Source organism: Sinohyriopsis cumingii, chromosome 15, assembly GCF_028554795.1.
Source record: "Sinohyriopsis cumingii isolate HCF-2022 chromosome 15, ASM2855479v2, whole genome shotgun sequence".
Classification (NCBI taxonomy): domain Eukaryota; kingdom Metazoa; phylum Mollusca; class Bivalvia; order Unionida; family Unionidae; genus Sinohyriopsis; species Sinohyriopsis cumingii.
In genome coordinates this window covers 85,200,767-85,225,070 of record NC_142975.1, presented here as the reverse complement: position 1 = coordinate 85,225,070, position 24,304 = coordinate 85,200,767, and the positions used below count along the sequence as shown (strand labels likewise).

General features: G+C 33.8%; 1 protein-coding gene across 9 annotated transcripts in view; it reads left to right on the top strand.

Moving 5' to 3' along the window:
- Positions 1-23,892, top strand: part of LOC149782240 (uncharacterized) — an 84,854-nt gene extending 60,962 nt beyond the window's left edge. For 8 of the 9 annotated variants that reach the window (XM_089933627.1, XM_089933626.1, XM_089933625.1 and 5 more), the window contains 4 exons: positions 441-698; positions 5,285-5,342; positions 10,012-10,096; positions 16,860-23,892. In XM_089933627.1, the coding sequence (XP_089789753.1) occupies positions 441-698; positions 5,285-5,342; positions 10,012-10,094 (399 nt within the window). In that variant the 3' untranslated portion in view covers positions 10,095-10,096; positions 16,860-23,892. The remainder of the gene's footprint in view (positions 1-440; positions 699-5,284; positions 5,343-10,011; positions 10,097-16,859) is intronic. The other variant, XM_089933620.1, reaches the window with a different exon arrangement.
- Positions 23,893-24,304: the final 412 nt, after the last annotated feature.

Genomic DNA, 24,304 nt, shown 5'->3' with positions numbered 1-24,304 from the left:
TGGTACATGAAGAACCCAGGAAGAACCATTGACCAATTTGAGGCCACTGGCAAGCTTTCTCACATTCCCTCGTTGGTTGAACTGAGACTCAAACTTGCATAGACAGAGGTGAGATGTGTGAGTGAGCTGTAAATGTCAATGCCTTAAACCACTTAGCCACCCATGACATCCCCATTCAGATGGCAGGTGGTATTTTGGTCCCATATGTATGCTTATACTTTAAAGTATCTGTGTGCACCCCAGACAACCCCTAAACACAGCAGTTTTTGTCATGTTGCATCAATTATGGCACTATCAATGGTTTATACAAAATGTTTGGTTACTGGTTCTGTTGGTAACATTTCGTTTGGTAACTGGTTCTCATGGGTTCCTATTTAGTTTTAACTACTATACCTTTTGTACATTGTTGTCTAAATTGTGTATTTCATTCCATTTGACAGCAAGAACATGTAGGAGTTGGTAATATTGTTCCTCCAGAGCATGAAAACAAACAGATTCTCAAACCTAATTTGGATGAAGTAGTAGATAACAATGGTGGAGAGGAGCATAATTTTCGTCCAGCCCGTGTAGATGGAGCTGCAGATAAACAAGATCCAAATGCACCAAAGCAAGTTGACCTACAGGTGGCACCACCAAAGCTTGGGAAGGTAGCCCAACAACCCAATCAGCTTCCAGGTCACAGAGATCAAGGAGTCATGGTGAGTTCATTCATTCACATCATTCATATAAGTAAAAATGATTGACTATTGCCTGAACTATGTTGTTGTCAATTGAAGCTCTCAGATTGTCAGTTCAGATATCTCTGGTGATAGAAAACTTGATATTGTTTGAAAGCTCCCAGATTCAGCCTGTTGATAGTGTAGGAAGCTACTGATTTCATCCCCAGATCTGACCTCTTATTCCTTCCCTGTAACATTTGTTGGCAGTGTTGGTACAGTACAAATAGATTTTTGTCATTGTACCAAGATCATACATGAACCACTCTGGTGGTGTTGTGGTTAGAGCGTCCGCCTCGGATGTGAGAGGTTGTGGGTTCGATCCCCGGCTGAGTCATACCAAAGACTTAGAAAAATGGTACTAACAACTGCCTCGCTTGGCGCTCAGCATTAAGAGGTTAGTGTTAGGACTGGTTGGCCTGGTGTCAGGATAATGTGACTGGGTGGGACATTGTGCTACATGTCTGAGGCATGATGCCTCAGTGTAGATATCACTGTAAGCTGCCACACTGCAGACATCGTAGCAATATGACTGAAAATTTGTTAAAGCTATGTTAAAAATCCTGATCACACACACACACAGAGATCATACATGCATACATACATACGTATGTGTGTACATTCTTCATACATACATACATACATACATACATACATACATTCATGCATTGATACATACATGCATACATTGATACATACATACATACATACATTCATACATACATACATACATTCATGCATTGATACATGCATACATTGATACATACATACATACGACTGCATGATTGAGGTAGATGAAGATGCAGAAAAGTAGGGGTATGTGTAGGAATGTTGGCTTCATTAACTTAGGTAACAGAGTGGGAAGGAGATTCAGCATTTTAGCCCAATACAGTCACACATTTAATTTCTTTTACAATTTTTTTTGCCGGTTCATTGTGTATCTAACAAACTGCAGATTGTCCCAGATATGAAAGCCAGGCTCATAATATCTAGGTAAAACATGGCTGTGTTATTCCTACATCTTTTTTCTTTCAAATTTCATTTCACTTTGATTGAAAATGTCATTCTTCCCTGTGAATTTTTATTACAAATTTAGTTACTGTTGCCTGACTCTTAGAATTTAATAACAGGTTCATAGGTAAACGCTTAAATCATATAAATTACACCTCCGTAATACATACCTGAAATGGATAATTTTTTTAATGCGAATGGAATGCAGAAGGAAGCAGATGATATTCAGAATTAATGCAAATGAAATCTCATTAATGAATTAACACAAATGAAATTATGAATATATTTTGAAAAATTGAGAGCACAAATGCTGAGTGCTATACTTTTTTTCAAGTGGCCACTCAATTTAAGTGTAAAAAAAAAAGTCCTTTCTCGTGATAATTCAAGGTCTGATTATTTAACCCTTTCAAACTGTGACATTGTTCTTATTGAAGCAGCTTTAAAAGAAAACTTCACTGATATGTTGTTGTTGTTGTAGCTGTTAATGCCATTTTTCAGCACACGATAGGATATACATGGCAGCCAGTATTAATGGTGGAGGAAAAAAGTGGGAAAACCCCAGAAAGAACCACCGACCCATGAGAAGCTACTAGCAAGCTTTCTCACATCCCCACATTGGCTGAATCTCCACTGATACCATGAGATCATCACAATTGGTTGTGAAATGAAGTAAGAAATAAAATTTGCTGACAAACACTCTATATTGTAAATTTGGCACTGTGCATTAGCTATTTCATTAAATCAGTTTGTAATAAATTCTCTCCCTTTAAAAGCTCAAGAAAACCTACCTGACTTAGGTAAATGCATTTTCATTTCCTTTCATATGAAGAGAAGTATGAAAGGAGGTGATGGATGAAAGTGGTAAATCTGAAGGTATTTCTGATATCATACACGAAAAATGATAAGAAGATAGATGAAATGCAAATGTGAATGGAATGCAAATGAAATGCAAACAAAATGAAGATTTAGTACAGTTATCTATTTCAAGTTGTGTGTGCTATTTGCGGTCCTATAATATTGTGTGGATATGGCATCTTGATAGTACAACAGTGTCGTATAGACACATAACTGATTCAAATAAGCACAGCATATTAAAACCTTAACATGAAATCCAGCTAAGAAGGTAATAATTTTCATGTTAGGATGTAATCATTTAAATGCTTTTCAATTTTCACTGTCTTTTTAGAATGGCATTTCCATTATGTATTTCTAGCATGGCATTTCCACTGTGCCTTTTTGCTTGGCATTTCCTCATTGTCTTTTTACCATGGCATTTTCACTGTGGGAGAAGTCTGTGCCGGCAAAATTAAACTCACCCATCACTCTTGTCTGTTGCTAGTTGAAGCAAGTGCACAATGGGATTTTTTAGACTTCATTTTTCTCAGACAGCAATGAACAAAGCCTTTGAAATAGGACCCACATTACCTCTCTTCCTACCTGCATTATTAATACAGTCATGCATTTGCAAGTAATTGAATTATATTCTACTATGTCTTTATTTGGACACCCTTGACAAGTTGTATTAAATTCCTAATAATAATAAAATCAGATACTAAAAATTACATTATGTCAAAAACTTAAAAGTCCTGATTAGTATTCAAAATGACAGTACAGGACCATGTAGTATGATGTCTGTGTAAAATGATAATACTGGACCATGTAGTATGATTGGTATATAAAATAAGAGTACAGGACCATGTAGTATGATTGGTATATAAAATAAGAGTACAGGACCATGTAGTATTATGTCTATGTAACATGATAATACTGGACCATGTTGTATGATTGGTATATAAAATAAGAGTACTGGAGCATGTAGTATGATTCGTATATGAAATTAGAGTACTGGACCATGTTGTATGATTGGTATATAAAGTGAGAGTACTGAATCATGTAGTATGATCAGTATATAAAATGAGAGTACTGGACTATATAGTATGATTATTATATAAAATAAGAGTACTGGACTATGTAGTATGATTAGTATATAAAATGAGAGTAATGGACTATGTAGTTTGATCAGTTTATAAAATAAGAGTATTGGACCATGTATGATTAGTATATAAAATGAGAGTACTGGGCCTTGTAGGATGATCAGTATATAAAATGAGAGTACTGCACCTTATAGAATGATCAGTATATAAAATGAGAGTACTGGACTATGTAGTATGATCAGTATATAAAATAAGAGTACTGGACTATGTAGTATGATCAGTATATAAAATGAGAGTACTGGACCATGTAGTATCAGTTTATAAAATAAAAGTACTGGACCATGTAGTATGATTAGTTTATAAAATAAGAGTACTGGACCATGTAGTATGATTAGTATATAAAATGAGATTACTGGGCCTTGTAGGATGATCAGTATATAAAATAAAAGTACTGGACCTTGTAGGATGATCAGTACATAAAACAATGGTATTGGACAATCCAGTATAATTAGTGTATTTAGTATACAAAATCAGAGTATTGGTCCATTGATTACTGTTACAAGTAGGGACCCCAGGTGGCTGAGTGGTCTTGTCTTTACTGATCACTGCCATCTTACCTCTGTCAGTGTGGGTTCAGATCTCGGGACGAGTCAATGTTGGCATGTGAGAAAGCTGCCAAGACCTTCCCAAGATTCGGTGGTTATTACCAGAGTTTTCCTGGGTTCTTCTTCCACCAGTTATACTGGCCACCATATATAGACTATCTTGCTCTGAAAACTGGTGTTAAACCCCAAAACAACAACAAAAATAACTGTCATAAGTAGTACAAAACTTGGCTTGCTGCTGGACCCTAGGTTACTTTCAGAAAGACTCTAGAACACATTCAGAGAGAGTCTAGGGTATATTCAAAGAGAACTTTTACATCAGAATGTAACATGGGACCTTTGGGGGGATGAAAGGGAGGGGGAGTGTCATTTTCAGATGACTTTTGTGTAAAAAGCATTGGGGATATTGTGATACCCTCCATCCATCTGCCTCTTACCAGATCTCTTCCTAAACTGTTTCATGGTAATTCACAGAATTTTTAGTTATCAGCATTATTACCATCAGTGAGAGGGGTGTCGTCCATGGGTTCAGCTTTCATTTTATTTACCTTGTAAAGAATTGTAAGATCTTCATCTTTTATCTTTATCTTGTACTTCATGTTTACATTTATTTTGGAAGGATTAATCTTGCTACAGTTTTGGGAGGGGTTTCATTAACCTGACATTTTTAGATCTTTACTTCAAATGTCATGATGTAGCAAGAATAGAGATGCCATGCCATAAACCCCATTATTATTAGACACACACACACAGATATATGTGTGTGTGTGTGTATATATATATATATATATATATATATATATATATATATATATATATATATATATATATATATATATATATGATGGGTTTTATATTATGACCACTTGATAACTGTCTGGGTTGTGGTGGGGGTGTGAGTGAGTACGGGGGTCGGGTTCATGGGGGAAGTATAAATATCAACATAAAAGCCCTGGGATTTGCAATGACAAAGCATTGCAGTTGCTCAAAAAAAAATTTGTTTATGTTTTGTCTTCAGAATTTCGGACAAGATGATGATGATGCAGAAGCCCGAAACCATAAAGGCCCAGTAGAAGGTAAGGGTGAAAACAAAGTCATGTCGGTATGTTTAGGATCAGACTGGTTTTATTATTGTTGTTGTTGCTATTTTCCTTTTGGCTCTCATGGAAAAAATTGTGCCACAATGGGGAAGTGTTCATAATTTAACATTTAAAGTTTGGTATGATTTGGGGTTTTTTCCAGCTCAGCAACACATGTATAATACCAAGGCAAGAGTGGTAAAGTGAATTGCACGGGCTGATCTTGATGGTGGGAGTTGAATCTGTATCCCTCAGGACACAAATCTAATGCCTTGACCATTGAGCCACTACACTTATGTGACATTTTTTAGTGTTAGGTGCTCATTAATTCCAAAATCATACTGTACTATGTTTGTAAAATAACTATTGAAAAAAGTAAAGTAATGTTGAAGTAACCACTTAATTAGCCATCAGGGCGATGTTAGATCATCAAATAGCACTTGTAGGCTGAATCTTTAAAAATGTCCAATGCGTTTGTGACGTAGTTTATGTGATTTTTCATGCAACTTAGTCTTGACTAAATGGATATAATGTATTGATGCATCAGTTAATGCACTACTGTGCCACAGTAAAAGTAGTCACTGTGACATAACTTGCTGTGCTGGAATTTATCATTATGCAAAAAGTGAATTTTAAGTTATCTTGAACCTGAATAGATTTTTTCAGTACTTTTATTTTTTAAGTTTTATTTTATGTATGTTTTTTTCTTTGCGAGGAAAAGTGAGTGATGTATGTTTTGGTCTTGTTTCATGTTTAAATTCAGCTTGAAAGTAATATTACAAAATATGACCACTGTCTGTAAATCTCAAATTAAAATGCTTTTTCATCCTAAGATTCTTACATACTATCAGCTGTTTCTTTTTTAAATACCTTTGTTTTAGACTTCTATTTTCATGAGGATTATTGAGGTATCCTTTCCCTCACCACTGGGAGCTGTGGTGGCTCAATGGTTAATCTGCTATGCACATGAGCAAAAGATTGCTGGTTTTAATCCTGCCATTGGACCAGACTGGGTTAGCTACAGTGTTGTGTCCTTGGGCAAGGCACTTTACTCCAATTGCCTCAGCACTAAATAACCTACTTGTATTGTTGCGACATAAAGAAGTAATCCAAACTAAATCCCTCATTGTTCTTTGGCTGAATTGGAAAGCAATTCCATCCTATGACTTAATGACGTCTATCCATAGTCTGTTGTATCTGTCTGGCATGAATATTAAAGTTAGAGTTTCCATTTTGGTCATTTTCTCAGATATTGTTTCTAGCAGGGTCACTTAAAGTGGTGTTTAGATGTGTCATGTGTATTACTAAACCTTTTAATTAAAATTGGGTTACAGTGATGTATCGTTCAGGGTGCATTGATTCAGGTTAACCATTGTGTTAATCATGGTATTCATGTGCCTTGTTTCTCAGACATATTGCTTTTAGAGTTACATAAGTTGGTATATAAATGTGTCAGGTATACTGTTATACCGTTCAGTTATAATTAGGTCATTGACCTATCTTTTATAGTCTAGTGTGTTGGATTAACCTTTTGTGTTTAAATTATTTTCTCTGGCATTAATATGTGGAAACTTAAACCATCAGTGAAAACTAATTTTTTTATAGCTGATAGATTTGTTTACACATTTCTGCAGATGCAGTCTTTATGCATCAAATAATGAAGGTTTGTAAGATGGGAGGTTCGAACCCCGCCTGAGTCATACCAAAGACTTATAACAAGGGTACTAACAGTTGCCTCACCGGGCACTCAGCATTAAGATGTTAGTGTTAGGACTGGTCAGCCTGGTGTCAGGATAATGTGACTGGGTGGGACATCATGCTACATGTCTGTGGCATGATGCCCCAGTGCTAGACATCACTAAACTGCCACACTGCAGACATCGTAGCGACATGACAGAAAAATTGCTAAAGTTACGTTAAAAATCCAAATCATACACACGCACGCACACACACACACACACACACACACACACATACATACAACTCATATAATAAGTTCATTTTTTTGAAGATCAGAGCAATAATTTTTTTCAAGCTATTTTGGGGCTCAGAATTTTTTAAAATTAATAACAAAGATTCCCAATCCCCTCCCAAGAAACTTGAATGATCAGTCTGTAAAAGAAAATGGTTCTAAATGAAAATGGTTCTAAATGAAAATGGTGCTAATCGTCTTTGTAGCCTTGAAAATCTTGCCACTACTTCTCATGACAATTGTTCATTTTGTTGTGGGATTTTCATTCAATGAGTTCCCTGTCAGTATAGATGGTTCTAAATGAAAATGGTGCTAATCAGACATCCACCATAAGATTTCACTAAAAGATTTGTTATGGCATGATGTTTAACTGTGCCACAAAGGCAACCATTGTGAAAAATCTTGAAATGGGGTTTTCACTAAAATACTTTCTATTATAATTTAAGTATCTTGACCTAAATGAAAATGGCATAAATATGACCTCCTTCTATGGCATCACAGTGGTAATTATGAAAATCTTTATCACTACTAGTGATGAATTGATGGTCATAATTACATGGGATTTTCACTCAGACACTTCATGTGGTACATTGTTGTACTGTAATCGAGTGATGATCGTCTAATATCCAAAATGGCTGCCTTGGCAGTCATTTTGAAAATCTGTGTTCTAAACAAAAATGGTACTTCAGTATGACCATCATAGTGGCCATTTAAAAATCTTGATTAAGTTATTCATCTTGTTTTATAAGAATGTATGTGGTTTTCTTCTTTTGACAAAGAAAAGTGTTCTTTATGCAAAACTCAGAATTTACATTGTGGACAAAAGTTATTGATCTGTGTTTACTTCAGAAATGTTTTCTCTCTACCAGGCCTTTACATAAGAATTTATTGATACTGGGAATTCAGAAATGTCCTTTACAGGCAGCTGTCCTTGATATAGAATCAGAGGTGCCCTTGTAGACATTTTTTCATTGTTTTTATATAGGTCATTTCATCAGATGTGTTGTGGCAAAATTTTGATCTTAACTAAAAATGACCACTATTGAGCCTACATGCCTAATATTCAGAAGTGTTTCTTAGGTTTTTGGTATGCTGGCAATGAGGCTGAGCATGTTGCATTATGATGTAATCTGTTTATCTGTCCTTTACCATTATCTCAAGGTATCCACCATCTACAGTTGCCCAACTTTATGGATAGCTTGCATTTGGGTTCAGAAAGAGGAGCCATATCTATTTCGGGGTCAAAGGTCAAGGTCACTCTTAATGAAGAATATTGGTTTCCAGACAATGTTCTCGCTCATCTGTGCCAAACTTTGTGGATGGCTTGCACTTGAGTTGGTAATGAAACCTGTTGAATTTTGGAGTCAAAATGGCAAAGGGTCATTGTCACTGTGACATAAAGAAGAATAAAAAATGTTTTCTGCACAATATCATTAGTGCTACATAACAAATCCAAAGCAGTTTGTGGATGGTTTTCATATAGGGTATTAAAGAAGCCTTGTGATTTTGGGGTCAAAAGGTCAGCAGTCAAAGTCACTGGTCCTGAATGAAGACAAATTGTGACTGAAAGAAGAACAATGATTTCTACACAGAAATTTCAGCTATCAGCCTGAGCGATTGTTAAACATATGGGTGTATAATGTGCCATTCATGGTACTCTTGTTACTAATTTAATTCAAAAGTTGTTTAAGTATAAAGTAACAACACTTGCTACATAATAGTGCATCTTTTCAAGCAGTGAGTGGAAAATTAGGATATTCTATTTATGGATGTCATATCCATATTTGGCAAAGAGTGACTAGGTCTCAGAAATTGTAAACAACTCCACAACTGGATTTTTCTCAGCAAAAGTTAATCTTGATAATTTAGATTTAAGATATTTTGCCCAAAAGCTTGTGAGGTCCTGTTTGACCAGTATGGTAGGAAGGATAAATTGTTTTTTTCAGAATTTCGCTATTCATGGTAATGACCAGACACATTCTGTGTTGCAATTTGTCACCTTCAGCAGGTATACTGGTAGTGATGTATATGAAGGGATCAGACATCACTTGAACAGAGTAATGCCTGCTTTCCACATGAGGCTGCAATTGCCTTCTTCAAGGATAAAATGAAGGTCATAAGCAGTAAATATTGTCTTATACAGACCATACCATTGCCATCACATTGGGAATACTGTTAGATTGTCAGTGGCTTATGTCGTTTCAATGGCAGTTGCATTGCAGATCTGAAGGAAAACAGTTGAGCAGTTTGCATTTTAAAATAGTTTTATTAGGTCTGTCTATTTACAATATTTGATCTGTACAGACCTATATCTTGGTTCACTTGACCCAGTTACCCATGAATCAATGATTTTTGCAAGTGTATGCTGCATACTCTAAGCTTGTTCCCAGGCTGTCACTCCCACCAGGTAAATCTGGTTTTATGGGGTCGAAAATACTGATAGTTTCAAAAACTGATTTTAAAACAAATGCTTTGAAAGTTTTTGAAAACATGACATTCAGTTCAGCATATTGTTAAATGCCCATTTTGAAATTTGTAGAAAATGGTGCCATATGTTATCGTTTATGATTCTCATGCTTTGCAGCATCTCATAAAATGGCCTATACTTTTATCCCATTCATGTTTCTTTATGCTGATGCCATTTGCTAACAGACTTTCAGTATCTCTCTATTTACTCAATTATATTTATTGCAGATGACAACAATGATGATTATAATGATGATAAATATGATAAAAACGTAGAGGCAGATGAAGATGGAAAAGATGATGCTCTTTGAAGGTTTTTTGGATGTGCTGTTTTACTGGTTGAATGTGAAATATTGTAGATTTAACTAATGGGTGTATTATGGTACTGAAAAATCAGCTGTGCTCAAGTCAGTGCAATTTTTGAAGTAATGATCTCATCACTTTAATCTAATCTTTGAAATTTTATTATTTGTAACATAAAGAGTTAAAGACTTTCAATGTGTCTGCCTTACTAGTTATTCCAGTTCCATATCCACCTTACTAGTTAACAGTATATCAGTTTCAAACCCAACTTAATAATTATACCAGATTCATACCCAACTTACTGATTGTATCAAGTTTCATACCCACCTTACTAGTTATACCAGTTCATACCCACCTTACTAATTATACCAGTTTCATAACCACTTTACTAGTTTTATCAGTTTCACACCGACCTTACCAGATTCATACCAACCTTACTAGTTATGCAAGATTCATACCCACCTTAATAATTATATCAATTTCACACCCGCATTTCTAGTTGTGCTTGTTTCATACCCACCTTACTAGTTATACCAGTTTCATACCCACCTTACTAATTATACCAGTTTCATACCTACCTTACTAGTTAAACCAGTTTCATACCTACCTTTCTAATTATACCAGTTTCATACCCACTTTACTAGTTTTATCACTTTCACACCCACCTTAACCAGATTCATACCAACCTTACTAGTTATACCAGTTTCATACCCACCTTACTAATTATACCAGTTTCATACCTACCTTTCTAGTTATACCTGTTTCATACCCACCTTACTAATTATACCAGTTTGATCCCCACCTTACTAGTTGTACCAGCTTCATGTCCACATTAAGAAAGGGAGAGGGCTTTATAGTTACAGATGGTTCTCTTCCTGTTTCATTAATGTTAGTCACAGATTTTGCTTCCAGTGAATATTTTTGTGAGACCATGTGAAGCTATAATGCCTAGAACATTTAGTTCAACTGCATTTTCACCTTTTACACTCAAAAATTTTAATATAAATACAATACATACTTGCATATAAATCAAGTCCAACTCATATTATGCAATGATAGATGTGCATCTCTGTTATTTGTTGTTTTTTTTTATTCCTAACACACTATATAGACACTAATCTGCCAACATATTATGCAATGGCAAATCTGGGTATGAGCTGACAGTGCAGTGTCTGTGTTATTTGCAATTGGAAATAGATATTTAGGTAATAAAACTGACGTTCTTGCACAGACTGATTATACCATAGTAAACCCTATCTTTTTATTGTGAATGAGTGGAGCTCTGGAGACGGTATTTAGAAAATTTTGTACGAAAGAATTTCATTCAACACAATTCTTTACCAAATTTTTTACTTTGTATTGCTGCGAACTGTATTTCTTGATCATATGTTTAATATTTAATATTTAGGAACCATATTTTTTTATGAATTAATTGAAGACATCTATATAAAAAAAATTCTTAACATAAATTGCAGTTCTTCAGAGTCTCCAGAGTTCTGTTTCACATGAAAGTAGATATTTTGTTTAGAGACTAATAACAATAATACTATATAATGGGAATTTTTATGTGCTGCTCGTTTTTGTCTTGCTAGCAAAGCATGCGCAAGAATAATGGATCTTTTGTTACCTATTTCAGTGTCATTGTGTAGTGTTAACTTTTAATTTTTGGATTTAGCTTAGTTTTCTTTGATATGTACATTCACGAAAATTGATAGGTTCTTCTGAAACATACAAAAAAGATTGTCACAGTTACTCATTTTTTATGCTCCATTGATTGTATATTTTCATTTAGCTTTTTTTTTCTGACATTGCTGTTGTGCAACTCACCAGTGACATGTGTATATCACATTGACCTACTTTTCTTGCTGTAGTGATTTTGCAATTTCTTGATTATCCAGAGTTGAGCAGATGAAACATTGCATTCTGTGGAAATTGTTAGCAGTATTTATACATCAAGTCTTTGTGTGACACATCAACACATGCACATATCCATGTAATTTTGTACATGTTTACTTTGTCCCATATTTCATTGATATGAACATGTGTACAAATTGGAATCATCTGTTTTTCATAGAAACTCGATAAATTTACATATACAGTAGTAAAAACCCCATTTTATGGTATTCACTTCCTTTATTTCTTATCACTGTAGCTTCAGTCTTATACTAATTTTCTTCATATTTTTTTGGTTATTCACAGTACCAATGCAGTTAATAAATATAAACAGAATATCTATTGTTGACCAGAGAAGGTTGAAGTAAAGCAAATCTTCATTGGTTTTGGAGTTATAGTTGGGTGATATGCATGATTCTTAAGATAAACCCCAAACATGCGGAACATATAGAGTGTAACGGATCTGATCCAAAAGGAAAAGAAAAATGTGAACACTGCATGGATATTGTGAATATGATTATATACCGTATATACTTGATTATAAGTTGAGTCCAACTGCACAGACACAGATCTGAAATCACTTAATGCATAACAACATGGACCATGATCTAAGGTGAGTTATGCTATGGCAGATCAGGATCTTCATTATTTGCAGTTTGACTCGACTTAATGAGCAAATATAGATGGTATGTGTGTGTGTGTATGTATATGTATATATATATATATATATATATATATATATATATATATATATATATATATATACACACACAAACACAACACTTATCCCTTTCATTGTGCATGTATATATAGAAATACATTTTATGATGCCTTATTAATCTGATGATAAGCCCATTTCTAAATAAATTTGGCAAATATATCTTGGTCTAATGGTAAGTTCACCAGCTACATTTTAACAACTTTATTAGACTGGACCCTTGATCTTGTAATATTACAAACACTGTCAAATACTGTAACAAAGGATCAGCTTTCATTTTACTATGGATTGTTTGGACGACAAGATTTTAATATTCATGAAAAGTGCAGTTATTGAGCCCAATTATAATTTGGATTTCAAGATGCAAGTCATTATTTCAAATAAATGTATGCAGAATGACTAGAATGGGGATTTAATTGACGAATTTTCAGGTTCTTTTATCTACTAGTAGCTGTAAGTGGAATATTTATATTCAGATTTCCAGTGGATCACTCGCAAATAGCAAGCCAACTTATTTTTGAATTGTTGTATAGTCACACCTGGTGACAAAGTTTGTCTTTCTGACAGTGTGGTTCAGACACCGCAGCTGTTTTCACTATACAACAAATTCATATTGTAACAACTTGTCTACCTTTCATCCAAATTTCATGATTTTTTAAAAATATTCTTAATATAAATTTAAAAATTGTTTATAAAGTTGTAATAAACTTTAAAAAGAGAAATAAATTGTGTGATATTGAGTAGAAATTGTTAATTTGGTTCTGGAATCATCCATTTTGAACCCCACTTTTTGAAAAATCGTGAAATTCCTTTCGATCAGGCACTCTTTATATGTCAAGGGACGTTTTATTTTGATAGACCAGTCTTAGTGCTACACACAACAAGTAGCTATAAATTTAGTCCAAGACTTTCAGTCTTTCTTTGAAAACACAGTTTATTCATTTTGTTTCTATTTTTTTAGAATGAAATTGACCCCTTGGAAAAATGGAAATATGCTGTCGATTCTAAACCCTTGTTTTTCTTTCGTTAGCATTTTCTTTCTCTTTAATCTTATAGTAATTGGAACAAGCCTAAATAGTAAATTGTGAACATTTTATGAAAATGTATGGAAAATGTAAAAGATTTATGGAGTTAAGATGACTGCATATACATTATATAGTTTATTCTGTCTGGTCTGGGTGCCCTGATTAGTAATTAAGACTTGGCTGGCAGTTTAATTGGTCAGTAGTCTGTCATTATCTCTCTTAGTCAATGGTGTCAGATGCCACATACAGATAAGGGGTCAGTTTTGTTTTGCACCCTTCATTCACTCACAATCAACTTGTTCATGTGAAATGTTTTTTTATTCATTATTCTTTATATCCTTTACCATTGCATTTGACTCCACATTGATCAGTTTCTATGGATTATTCAGGGCCTATTACAGAGTGCACTGAAGGATATTTATATAGTGACTTATCACAGCGGCTTAAGTCATGCCAGCTTTTTGTACAGGCACAATGTATTAGCATGCCTTGACAGTTTGTTGAAATATAATCAGAACTTGCAGTTTTTTTATGGGTTTTTTCTTCAGCTTTTTTAAAAATCTCCTTGTCAATGAATTTGGGAGTGGATACAGCTTTTTCCAAGTTCATTGATGTATTTGTTTATTTGTTTCTTGTTTCTTTTTTCATATTACCAATACCATTTTTCATTACCCCCCTCACTCTCACCTAAACTATTTCACCTACACTTACAAAATCATGAAGTGGATGCATCTCAGGAAGAGTAGGTCTGCCATACCAAAATATTTTGTGTTTTTGTTATTACAGTATATTTCACAATTGGAACATTTTTAAAATGAAAGTAAGAGTTAGCATGGCTACGAAAAATCCTACAATTTTCAGTAATTTGGAACAGAAATTGTTGACAAACACAAATCATTCACAAAATTTAATGGCAGCATGTTGATCTGTCAGCACCCCTGTAGCCATTCAGTGAATAATCAATGCTCTTTAAGTAAAAATTAACTCACACAATTGTAGACCCATACAATTGTTCTTGAAAATTCCTGGAAGCATTTGAATTTGATGTTGTCCACAGTATGCTCACATCAAGAAATATTAAATGTTGAGTAAGCAATCTTTAAAACTAATTGAGATAATTGTCATCAGTCTGTTTATCATCGATTAGCAGTTGTTTTTTATTGCTACTCTTTATTAACTACTTGGCAAGCCATGAGCCTTGGCATAGAGTTTCATACAATGCTCTGGTGGACAGGGGTTTGTACAGCCTTGGAAGAGCCATGAATCGGAAGGACTGCCTTGAAAACAAAGTTTGTAAAGTGCTTGAATTTGTTGAAATTTTTTTGAATTTTTCCCCAAAAGTCCTTGAATTTATCTGATGGAATACAAAGCATTAAATGTGAATAAAATAGTTCACTTTTTGCACTGAGAATTTTGGGTATTTATTTATTTTCTTGATATGATGAATAAATAAACTGGATAAAATTTGGATGGATGAAGTCATGCATGACTTTGGTACTTACCAGATGATGTAGCATACCTGTTGATGTAGTAGTACAGTAGCTGGTCGAGTTCTTGTAATTTTTGCACCTACCTATACTGTGATAAAGAAGTATCATGTAGAAAAAAATTCAGTATTGTTGAGAAAAAAGAAACATTTAATATCCATGAGAAAAAATACTCTCAAAACTTTTGGAAGACGTTATGAACTCCTTGTAAATCAACTTACTGGGGTTGTACAGACGATATAGCGTTACTTATCCTAAATTGATCACATTGACATCATGTTTTCTAAACATACTGTAAATGAAAATGGTTCTTATCTGATCGAACTGTTGTGAGGAAAAGTTTGCCAGACTGTAGAGAAACCATGGTTGTGATCAGTCTGGGTTGGCTCCTGTGGTGTGTCCAATGGCATCGGCAAGATCCACTTGAGAAAAAATAACATTTGAATCAACACAGGAATTTTATGGAAACAATTCCTGTGATATCTAATTGGTCCAGAATGAAAATGGTTGCAATCTAACCTCACAAAATGATGACATTGTCCTTAAAATCCTTATTGTAGCATATAGTTTGGCCCATAATAAAATGGTATTAATATAGCAACCAAAATGGCTGCCATGGCAGCCATTTTAGAAATCTTTTTATAGGTTCTTCATGTGAACAGCAGATTTATTGATTCAGTGTTATCACTAACCCCATGTTACAGTGGGTGGTCCTGAATAAAAATGGTGCTTATCTGACCTCCAACATGACAACCATGATGACTGTCCACAAAAGGAACTTTTGATGTGACTGATTCTCTTAAATTAATGATGCCATTGATATGGTTGGGTGGGGGTCACTAAAACACATCTTGTAATATGTAATGGGTTCTGAAGGAAAGTGATATCTGCCTGTTAACATAACCATGCTTTTGTGAACAAGTTTGAAAACCAGACCTACTTAATTTTGGGTTAAGTCAGACCTCACTGGTCACATTTTTATGCGTCACTGAACCTGTGAAGTGATATATTCAAAGATATCTTGTGATATATACAAGTTGTCAGTCAGCACTTGGACAGACATTGATTTCAACATCCACAGTAATGACTTGTTTGTTTTTGTCAGCAATGACTTGGTGCATGATAGCGCAAACAATTTTGGATACATTTTTATAACACTCACTTTGTGACTGTATCTGAAGAATACCATGAGCAATGACTATTCAGTATTATTCATTGTCAGTTGTTGTTGTTATTGTTATAGGGTTTAACGCCATTTTTCAGCGCAAGATAGGCTATACATGGCGGCCAGTATTAATGGTGGAGGAAGAACCCAGGAAAACTGCGGGAAGAACCACCGACCCACGAGAAGCTACTGGCAAGCTTTCTCACATATCCACATTCATTGTCAGTTTTTTATTTTAAATTTTTTTTTACAGTGGGCTACTGTATTTGTTGAAACTATTATATAAGGAACATAATAGATATCATAGTCTGTTTTATTACAAGAAAAAATATACATCTAGTGAACTGTGGCACAGTTCACACATAAAGTTGATAAAAAGATCATTTATTTTGAATTTTAAAGAGCTGCAAAAAAGCTAACTTTTAAGAGGTTGATTTTTTTTCTCCCCTCAAAGTATGTAGACTTGTACTTTATCTCTATTTCAGAAATCCTAAAGGTGCCTAAATAAGCTGGGACTCAGGGACCAGTCTAATCCAGCCTGCTGTGATACTACATGAAATGTACATTTTGAAGATGAGGTGAATATACCAGGAAATTTTATGGGAAAGCTATTTTCAAGTCTTAACCATTCTGCATAAGGGATGAAGATGGAGTAACTTTTGTTTTATCTCTAGGTCTTTCATACTGCTGATTTGTTTTTTGGTAGAGAAATAGCTGAACTGTTGGTTTTACTGTCACAAACCCCATTGATTATATTCACTTGAGTTAAAACCTTTCATCAAGTTTTCCAAGCAAAGTAAAATTCGTTTTTAGAGTTGAGTGGGTACTTAGGATTCTTATAAATGTCTCTAATATGATACACAGTTTGTTGAGTTTGAAATATTTCTCAGAGTACAAGGGAAGATTGCTTTCCCCGAGTTTTGTAAAGAAAGTGAGAACTCAGCAAGCCATGTATATCATCATTGTACATGAACAGTTGCTTAATAAATCGCTGTGGTAGCTTGGTTGGCAGAGCATAAGACTCATGTTCCAAGGGTCATGAATTCCTTATCCACATAGGCTGGCTAGAGTCAGCTGCCTTAGTACATCCTTGCGAAAGGCAAATAGCCGCAATTTCTTCAGCATGATATAATAAATAACGTGTTTGATTGAATTATTTATTAGGGACAGCCTACAAAACTGAGTTTCTTTAAATGGAAAAAAAAAAATTGGCACATTTAAATTGTACAAGTATGACACAAATTATTAATAATTAATATTGGAATAATGCACAGTCTTTTTGTATGAGTTAACGTGATTGTAATCAAACCAGTAAGCCTTCTGAAAAGACTTTTCCTCAACTTGATTTGACCAACCACATTTTGGGCTGCATTTAGCATGGAGATGGTCCAAATGATGATGGTGTTTCATGGCTTGCTTTGTTTGATCATGCCAATATCAGACAACTACAGACTGTGTTACCATTAATGATGACTAGTGCAAGTAGCAGAATAATTACATTCAATTTTACTGAGATTCTTTAAAATCATTTGTAATATCTAAAGATTTCTGTGATCTTGATTTCATTTAATTGTGCTTTTGACCCATTTTTTTGCAATATGTGTCCATTGCATGATGTGTATATTGACAGAAGCAATGATCATGACATCCACTAGATAGCCCAACAAATATTTTTCTCATATTTATCGCAATCTTGGTTCTGGTCAGAATTTGGCATTTCTTAATGTACATTGGTTTTCCTCTGAAATGAAAAGAAGAGCCAACAAGTAATTCATGGAAAAGTTGCTCATTCTTTTAGTTTGTCCTCAATGTCATTACTTGTACTTTTTAGTTACTCCTAGTTTATCTAGTCTGCTTTGCCAGTTTGTATTACTTAGAATAGTAACAAAGTAGACGGGCTTCAAAAAGTGAGTAATAGCATATCAAGAGAGGCAACTCAAATTTTGTTAAATAATTAAACCTTAATAGTAATCTCCCTTGGATTTCTTCCATTGGCACGGTTGGTAGTACATTTGGTGATAGTAGACAGCGTTTTTAAAAGGAAATCACAACAATTCACCACCATGTCCTTAAATAATTCTTCCAGTTTCAATATAAATTCTCTTGTGACACTTAGTAGAAGAAAATTTAGGAACTGTAAGGATTATTTAGAGCAAAATGTGCTTAATAGTAAAAGGGAAAATGAATAGCAGTGCATGTGAAGCTGTATTCTTCCATCTGATCTTATGTAAATTAGTACCACTTCAGCCTTTTAAGCCACCAGTACTCTTAATACTTTGATTTTATTTGTCATAATTGGTTATTGTTTAATGTACATGTTTTGCTCTAAAACAAAAGTAAAATCCAACAGGGTAGTTTTGACAAGCTCATGGAAAAGCTGCTTGTTCTTTAAATTTGTCTCCAGTCCTATTGCTGGCACTTACTGATAAATTCTGATAAAATGTGTAATGTCGATAGATAGATTAACACACACCACTCCCGTACTATAATGGAACTGGATAACTTGTGGACCTGCTTATAACTCAGAGACAGGTGAATAGATAGATTTTTGTATTAGCAGTCATATATCTCATACTAAACTATTTATCATTTATGTGGTAGTTAATTGTTTTGTCTGCCATTACAAGCTACAGTTCACCTATGTATTCATATAGATATAGTCAGAGATGATTTATGTAAAAATTGCATTCTGTTCATTAAATATTGTAGATATGTGTAGAGATTTTGCAAGCTAATTCTTGTTTTAAGCAAACCCATGTCTTGAATATCATTTGATAACATTCCAAACCAATTATGAAATTAAGCATTGAGCTTGCATTGAATTCATCACCAAAACTCCAGCACAGTCTGACATATTTTGTGGCCCTGTATATTAATTTCTCACTCAGTAATTTATGTTCAGAAAATGTTGACTTCTTACATAACTGTCATATCTAAGTGGGGGGGGGGGATCTAAAATTTTACCAATGTCTGTCTATCCTGTCTCATCCTGTACATCACAAATATATTTCAGCTTCATGACTATGGATTCAAAATTGATGTTAAGCTTTGCATTTAAAACACTAGGTTGAATTAAGTTTTCAAGATTTTCTCCCAAAGTTTGCAGAGTATTTATCCCTTTCTTTGCACTTTATCCTTCACATGAATCATTGGCAGGGGCATCAATGTTGTATTTACACATTTCTTGTTTTATATTGTTACCTATTTTTTTAAAACTTGCCTTGTTATTTTGTTTACAATCTTCTTGACATTTGCTTTAGCATCGTTCCTTTCATTCATTCAAATTCTTATTCATTTGAAATTTTGATGATAAATGTCATCCCTTTTTTTCTTCAGAACTATTTGCCTCGCTTCTTCATTAGATTCATAACTTAATTTTTCTTTAAACTTTGGTAGTTTGATAGGATACATTGGACGTGTTATTACAAGTGGGATTACTGAGGTGGGTGCTAATGCTTAATAATGCTATTCACAGGGTAAGGTAGGGGGTGCTGAGGATAACCAAGGGGGCGATGGCCCAAAAAGTTTTGGGAACCACTGGTTTACAGTCTTGTTGTTAAAAATGACACTTGTTGACCTAAGTTTCACAACACTTTGTGTGTATAGATATTTCATTTTTACAAGGTTACTTAGGTTGAAGAGGTTGTCATAGTTTTTTTTTAATTTTGTTATTTACTATTGTGATGATTTGATATGTCCATAATTACCGGGTATAATAATTTGATGATCATTGGTAAAATAAAAGACTTGTAATGGAACATGTACATTTTTTTCCTCAGAATAATTGACATTAAAAACCTACTATAATTACTCGCTTATAAATCAATTCAACTGCCAAATGCACAGACCCAGAATGGCCATAGTACATTATGGGTTTATGCAATTTATTATGAGTAATCAGTGGAACAAACAACATAGACCCTAATCTACTGACACTATTTTTTGGCAGATCAGTGTCTATGTTGTCTGCATTTGGACTTGACTTATAAATGAGTTGTTACTGTATTCTAAATTGAATTCATGTTCTTAAATGTACTGGTATATTTGCACACTGTGTATTTTCTTATCTAAATTTTTCTTTCTCTCCTCTCTCCATTTGTCAGAAGGTCACATTTTGTGGCCAGTGGAAATCATTAATTGTATATTTGTTATGGGTTATGTAAAGAGTTCTGGATAAATATTGTGTACATAGCTGTACAGAAGTGTTATTATAGTAATATGTATTGGGTAATTAATGCAGCATTGATTATAATATGTCATAATTTTGTGATTTTTCCATTGTGACGTCTGTATATTGGCTATCATAATTCAGTACATTGTGTCTACTTAATCTGAATTAATTGCTTCGACATAATCATGAATAATATAACATGAATAGGAGCAGTTAATGAAGATGTCGGCTAAAACCAAGACAAATTTACCGTCTAATGTATCTACTATATACACTCACTTAAAGGCAGGTCCAAATTCAAGCAACATAGACCATGATCTACTGTTGCATAATGCACTGGCAGATCAGGGCCTATAATGTTTGTTCTGCTAACTGCTCATAACAAACTGAATGACGCAGGTCTGCTATCACATTGTTTGATGGCACATCCAAGTCAGTCCAGTTGAGTCAGACTCTGACTTGTGTGTGAGTATATATGGTTGTCTTTTAAAGCTTATTCCCTCAACATTAATAGCACACATTGTTAGTGGCATCATGTGAATTTGTGGTTAATCTGATGAAGAATATTAACAATTATTTTTAAAACCATGTACAACAGGATCAAGAAAAAAAAGGGGGGGGACATCAAGGATTCCAATATCTGTTGAATAAGTTGAGATAATTGTTCTATATTCGTATGTATCATGATGTAAACAGACCCACCCAGAATGGTTGCATCAGATATGCCTGCCCGTTCAGAACATGTTTTTGCCGTCCAATTGTCACTACCCCGTATCAATGATTTGCATAAATAAACCGGTTTTGCTGAAACTCTCAAGGTCAGAAATGAAAACAGATAACTGAAGAAGATGCATACTGACAATCTGGGACATAATACATTTTCAAAACTGACATATCAGTGATCATAGATTCATTATTTTTTTAACTAAGGGTTTGCAAGAAAGAACGGAACAATTGGATGCATTTATATTAAAGTAGTAAGATGTTAGATAATTATGTAATCAATTATTGGAAGCTACTAGGCAATGTTAAATTATTGTATATTTGAATTAGAGAGGGAATGCAGCTTTAGTTACTGTATTTTAAACAAATTAAAAAATATATTTAAATAAAAAAGTGATGGGATGACATACATGCATAATACAGATTTCCAAATTTTAGCATTTGTTCCTGAAGAGTCGCATATAATGGAGGTAACTTGATGAATGTGCAGCTTTATTAGGAACAGATTTAGTTAGATTAATGGTACCAAGCTTGGAGATTATAAAAAACTGTTTTGCTTGGAATTTTCTTCCAAACAATCACAGATGATCTTACTTTTGAAAGCTCCATTTTGATTGGCTGATACTGGAAATTCACTCCCCGAGTTTTATGATTCCAGGTCCATTTGTACTTCTTTGTAATTTAAACTGGAATCATATTTACGGAAACATATGCTTGTATTATATTATATGTTTTGTTTCGTATTATATTATGCACAAAAATGGTTACTTTATTGATCTTTTCATCCAGCTGTAAACAGAGTAGATATAGATATTCTATCCCATGATGTGCCAGAAGATCAGGGTCTAAATTAGTAGATTGAACTATTTAAAGTCCATTTCAGCATGGTCTAGTTTTCTAAAGAAAAAGAAATACATCACTAAATTAAAAGTGATAACTTGAAGCCATGACAGCATGAGAGCTTAGTTATTTTGAGCAGGTAAATGAATGTCAATTTAAATTAGAAGCATAGCTTGCAGTGGTAAATGCAGAAATTTTGTCAAGTCGTTGGGAATAATTTTATGCGGGACATTGTGGGTTAAGCTGGTACAGTATTATACTTGTACTAGTTCATCCTAAGTATCAGTGAAAATATTTGCAAAAGAGAACCTGATACCAGTCATTATTTTTGCATCTTTTAAGTTTCAATGTACTGAATAATGTAGTATTAATATGTAGTATTTTAGAATGGTTGTAGGAAACACATTTATTATTATTAATTATCTTGTACATTTATGCTCAAAATACTGTATAAATGGTATTTCTAACAGTTGTTTTTTTAAATTTCATGTATTTAGTCCTCATAGAAAATTTAAGCACATAAACATGTATTATTCAGGTATGCTTATTTTTTGAAACAGTACAAAATAATCAAGCAAAAATATTTCATCCGTTTTTTTTCTTCTGCAGTTAGAGTTGAAAGTAGATTGACTGTGCTGCGCTCGTGCTATGGAAGAGTAATGTTGAGTGTATTTCATTGACATGTTTGTGTAATTCAAGTGGTTCTTTTACTTCATTTAACAGGTTCTAATTGCACATGACATTATTGACCCAATTGATCTTGCTAATTAGTGGCTTAATGTTTGTATTTTATTCCAGTTTAAAAGCCTCGCAGTTTGTGATAGCCTAGCATGTTGGTACAGGCACCACAGTGTATCACATGCCTGACTGCACTTGTAACACATAGATACCACACTGTGAAGTTGGGTGTAATTAGGTAACAATTATACCAGCACAAATGAAATATGGTCAGTACACTCTGTACATACGGTGGTCAATTTACAGCAGTAAATAACCTTGTATGGAGGACAGATATATGACGAGAATTGTTCACACATTTATTTAAGAAGGCTTCAAAATGATTGTATGTGTGGTTAAAAATACAGTGTATATAAATTTAAATGCAGTAGATGGAAAATATTTGGCCAGATTATCATTGCATATATGGCTGCATATTTTACCAAATTTTTTCAGCAAAAATTTCACAATTAAACATATCCTCATGGATATTTCTTGAACCTGTACAATTTATCCATTCATTTCGAAGATATGAGTAGATAGATGCAATTTTCTGTTATTTTATTAATTAAATCTGCTTTTTTTCAACATTTTTAAAGTTGGTCTTGGTTAATATGTGGCCCTGTTTAACATTCCAGTATAATGTGCAAATATTTTAGCCTGGTTCATAATGAACTGTTTAGTCAATAGAGTGCAAGTAAGAACACATTCTACTTAATACATTGTATGTAGTGAAAAACTATGAAGAAATGTGTAACCAAAAAAAATAAAATCAGTCTTCTGATTTAATTGTTTCATTAAGTTGTGCCATCATTAATTGAATAATTCTGTGAGTGTGTAATAATAGCTTTCTTTAGAGGATGATGGGCAGCAGCAACCGTAAAGAATGGATGATTGAGGAGCTTGTTCTTAAATGATTTCTATATTTATTCTAAATACATTACATTAATTGTAGTTATTTGATTTATTTTATATAAGTAGGGAGTTTGATATATTATATAGCTGTATATAATATTTTTGAACCCAAGGATTAAAATAAAAAGGGATAATTGTAAGAAAAAATGAAACCTATAGTTTTTTATTGCTTATTACTAGGTGGATTTACCTCTAACTCCTTACTTTATGTTTTGAGCTGTCCATGTTTGTTTCTTCCTTTTTTGTTTCCATACAATAACTCAAATTTTCCACCATTTCCTGTTAACAAATTTTGTAAGCAGCTTGCATCTGAGGCAAGGAAGAAGCCTGTCAACTTTGGGCTCAAAAGGTTCAGGCCACAGGAACTGAAAGAAAGAAAACTGGTTCTAGCAATAACTTGACTTGTATACCAGTTACCTTAACCAAACTTTTGTAAATGGTTTGTATTTGAGATACTGTAAGAGAGACAATTATATTGATTTTGGGGTCAAAGTTGCTGTTTTTTTAAGGAAAATGTTTTTGGCTTGATATATTGAGTTCTTTATCATCCATGTGGACTAATCT